A 4,032-nucleotide genomic window follows, 5' to 3' on the forward strand; every position below is an offset into this window, starting at 1 on the left:
AATTAAATGTGCTAAAATTTGGTGTATAATATTTCCATCTATGGTCATGAGGGTCTGTAGTTTTCCTTTCCTGTAATGTGTTTATCAGGTTTTGGTGTTGTGGTAATACTGGTATAGTATTACCTTCTATTTTCCGGTATAGATTGTGGGGAATTGGTATTATTTCTTCCATTAATGTTTGTTAGAATTCATCAGTAAAGTCATCTGGGTTTGAAGTTTTATTTGTAGAAAACTTCAAATTACAAATTTTAATTTCTATTTAAAGTTTAGGTTATTTCTCTTCAGGTTATTTATTTGTTCTTATGCAAACCATGGTAACTCCTGTCTTTTAAGGAACTCATCCATTTCTTCAGAGTTGTGAAATTTATTGGCGTAAAGTTGTTCATGATATTGTCTTACTGTCACTTTTATATCTGTAGAATCTGAAGTGATACTGCCTCTCTCATTTCTGATATTGGTGATTTCTTTCCTTTTTTTTCCTGATCAGTTTGGTTAGAGCTTTATCACGTGAATTGATCTTCCCCAAGAACCAGCTTTTGGTTCCATTGATTTCCTCCACCCTTTCTCTAGTTTCTATTTCATTGATTTCTACTTGAAGTAAGCCTCTTGGACAGGTAGATCACTCACTGCCATTTTGAAATTTTCAAAGAAAACCAGCTGAATGTACCCTGGTTATCAAGGTGAATGGTGATTAAGCAGTTATCTAGTGGTAGTTAAGGTGTTGGAGAGTGGGCCATCTTGTTCTCCTATCAAGGATCATGCCCTAGGTTGACTGTGGAATCCTTCACTTAATACTCATCAGCTGTGATCTGATCTGCACCACTGGTCTCACCCATGAAGGAATCTAGAAAACCTGCATAATGTAATTCAGTCCAATGCCACAAATGTTCCTCGTGTACTTTCTGTGTGTAAGGAATAGTATGGATATTGTGGAAGGAGGGTGAAAACACGAGGACGACACATTCCGCCAACCTCAAGGAGAGCTCAGGAGACTGTGGGGACAAATATGCAGATTGGTGGAGGAGGGCACAGGCAGACCGGGCGAACCCCAGCAGAGGTGTGAACCCCTGTTTAGAATGTGGAGTGACAGAGGAGAGGGAGGTGTCTGTGCAGAGTGCTCTGGCAAGCATCGGGCAGGTGACAACCCTCTGCATGCAGTGTGTGTAGGGAAAGCTACTTAAAGTACTGTAGATGACAGTAACATGTCATCAAACCCCTGCGATGTTCCATGTAGGTGGATTGTCAATCTTATTTCAACATTTCAGAGGATTCAGACACGAAACAAGAATCCTTGTGGAAATGGAACAGACAAGCATCAATGCCTGTACATGGAAGAGACCCTTGTCAACAGCAACCCCACTGCCAGGGGAGAGGTTGGTGCTGAGGGCCTTGAAGTCTTTACTTGGAACCTGGGATGCCAATCCCTTTCTGGACAGGGAGGCTTTGGTAGCGTGATGATAAAACCCAAATTTTGCCTGGGACAAATTCCAAAAATACAAACATTATTCAAATTTACTTTTTATTTCTCTGAGCCCTCAAAGTCCAAAAGCATTGCTTAATAATCTGTCAGTATTCTCACATTGCAGTACATGATCTGTCCCCAAGACAAAGATCATAGTCTACTCTTGTCTGGAAACCACACAAGTAGGTATCTCAGCAAATGTTGCTCATTTATCATTGCTTTTCTGAGTTAATCATTGGCAGTGAGTGTAAATTTTTAAGAATGTGGGAATATACACCCTCTCATGGGGCAGGTGTTGAGCCTGTTCTTCTTCCACCTACTGGATCACACGGATTTAGGATCCAAGCAGTGGGATTGCTCTGGGCCGCAGGTACGTGATGGCTCCTGCAATTGTGACCGGCCCCCTCCCTCTGTGTGTGTGTCTGCTGCTGACAGGTGGCCTGGCCGAGGCAGGCAAGCTGCTGGTGGTACCCATGGATGGGAGCCACTGGTTTTCCATGCGTTCGGTTGTGGAGAAGCTCATGCACAGAGGCCATGAGGTGGTCGTAGTCATGCCAGGGGTGAGTTGGCAACTGGGAAAATTGTCAAATTGGACAGTAAAGACTTATTCAACTTCTTACACTCTGGAGGATTTGGATCACAAGTTCATGGTTTTTGCCAATGATCAATGGAAAACTCCAGCACAAAGAGTATTTTCTTTACTCATGAGTTCAGCCTACAGTTTTATGGAATTGTTATTTTCACATTGTAGGAGTTTGTTTAATGACAGGAAATTAATAGAATACTTGAAAGAGAGTTCTTTTGATGCAGTTTTCCTGGATCCATTTGACATGTGTGGCTTGATTGTTGCCAAATATTTTTCACTCCCATCTGTGGTCCTCGCCAGGGGGATATTTTGCAATTATCTTGAAGAAGGTACACAGAGCCCCGGTCCTCTTTCTTATGTTCCCAGACTTTTCTCAGGGTTCTCAGATGTCATGACCTTCAAGGAGAGAATATGGAACCACATTTTCCACTTGGAGGAGCAATTATTTTGCCCCATTCTTTTCAAAAGTGCCTTAGACATTGCCTCTGAAATTCTCCAGACACCTGTGACAGCATCTGATCTCTTCAGCCACACATCCATTTGGTTGTTACGAACTGACTTTGTGTTGGACTATCCCAGACCTGTGATGCCCAACATTTTCTTTGTTGGTGGCATCAACTGCAGTCCCTGCAAGCCACTGCCTCAGGTGAGTTATCCCTCCTTTAGCACACGAAGAATAATATGGTTTGGACCTTGAACAAAGAGATTCCTTACTGAGGTGTGATTTGTCATTTATAGGTGTCACAGTTGGTATTTGTTTTTGGTTTAATGAATTATTTAGTGCCAATCCATTTGATTGTGGGCTGGCACATTTTCTAAAGCTTCCCTCATTGACATGTATGTGTATGCCATTGATATAACTGTATTTCATCTTCAGGCTGCATTTTGAATACTGTTTTTAGAAAAATACTGAAAAACACATTAAGAAATGAAATCTTCCTTTTTGGTAATCCTGTGCTACCCCTGCAGGGAAAAGCTCTTAGCATTTTCCAATGTTCTGAATTTTCTGTGTTTCTTGTACCTTCTCCCACCTGTTTTATTAAAATAAAATGTAGTATCAGCTGGACATATTGTTCTTTCCCTTGCATTTTCCACTTCTCAGTTCATCATAGACACGTTCATAGACCAACACACAACAGATGTGGCTTTCTCTTTTAAGAATTGCATAAAAGTCTTTTCTTTGGATGCACTATTGTTTTTCAACTAACCAGTATTGATAGATATTTAGGCTTTTTCCACCTTTTGCTTTTATGAACAAGAGTGTATTAACATTCTTAGATAGTTCTTCACTTTCATATATTTCCATATTCTTGCTGTTATCTCAGTAGGCCAGAGTCCCAGGAGTAGAGTTGCTGGGATAAATGATATGCACATAGTAGATATTAATAAATTTGACAAGTTGCTGTTAAAATGTAGTACATCCTCCCACTTTGGTCCTCAGTGGATGCGAGTTCTAGATTTTCCATATGCTACCCACCTCCAGATGTTGTCAAACTTTGAAATTTTAGTTTTCTGGGCAAAAATTCCACATTACTGCTTCAATTTTTAGTTTCTATTTTCTATCTATGAAAATATGAGAAGACATAATTCACCAGAGAGGAAGTTCAAATGTCCAATATATCAATATATATATTTTAGGCCTGTTGCATTTCTTCTTAGGAATTACATATTCACATTCTTTAACCATTTTTTAATAGGGCTATTTGTGTTTTTATAACTAATTGGTATAATCCTTTGAGTATTAGGAATATTAACAGTTAGCTTTTTACACGTGCTGCAAATCTTTCTTTCTTGGCTGTTCTTCCTGTCTTGTCATACAGGATTTTCAGTTTTGGGTAATCAAATTGGTGAACTGTTTCTTTAATGGTTTCTTGATTTTAACTTCTTTAGGTCTTTTCAAGCCTGAAATATATACACTTTTTCTCCATATTATGTTTTAATGTTTTTAGCTTTTTTTTATATGTTGATAGTAATTTTTTTACAA

The 4,032-nt window shown here is 39.3% G+C and overlaps 1 protein-coding gene across 1 annotated transcript; it reads left to right on the top strand.

Annotated features, from left to right (window-relative positions):
* The first annotated feature begins 1,839 nt into the window (after nt 1-1,839).
* LOC134387459 (UDP-glucuronosyltransferase 1A10-like) lies at nt 1,840-2,745 on the top strand. Its single transcript, XM_063109923.1, has one exon. It carries the CDS (start codon nt 1,840-1,842, stop codon nt 2,743-2,745), a length of 906 nt encoding a protein of 301 aa, XP_062965993.1.
* Nucleotides 2,746-4,032: the final 1,287 nt, after the last annotated feature.

This window comes from Cynocephalus volans, chromosome 1 (genome assembly GCF_027409185.1).
Source record: "Cynocephalus volans isolate mCynVol1 chromosome 1, mCynVol1.pri, whole genome shotgun sequence".
NCBI classification, from domain to species: domain Eukaryota; kingdom Metazoa; phylum Chordata; class Mammalia; order Dermoptera; family Cynocephalidae; genus Cynocephalus; species Cynocephalus volans.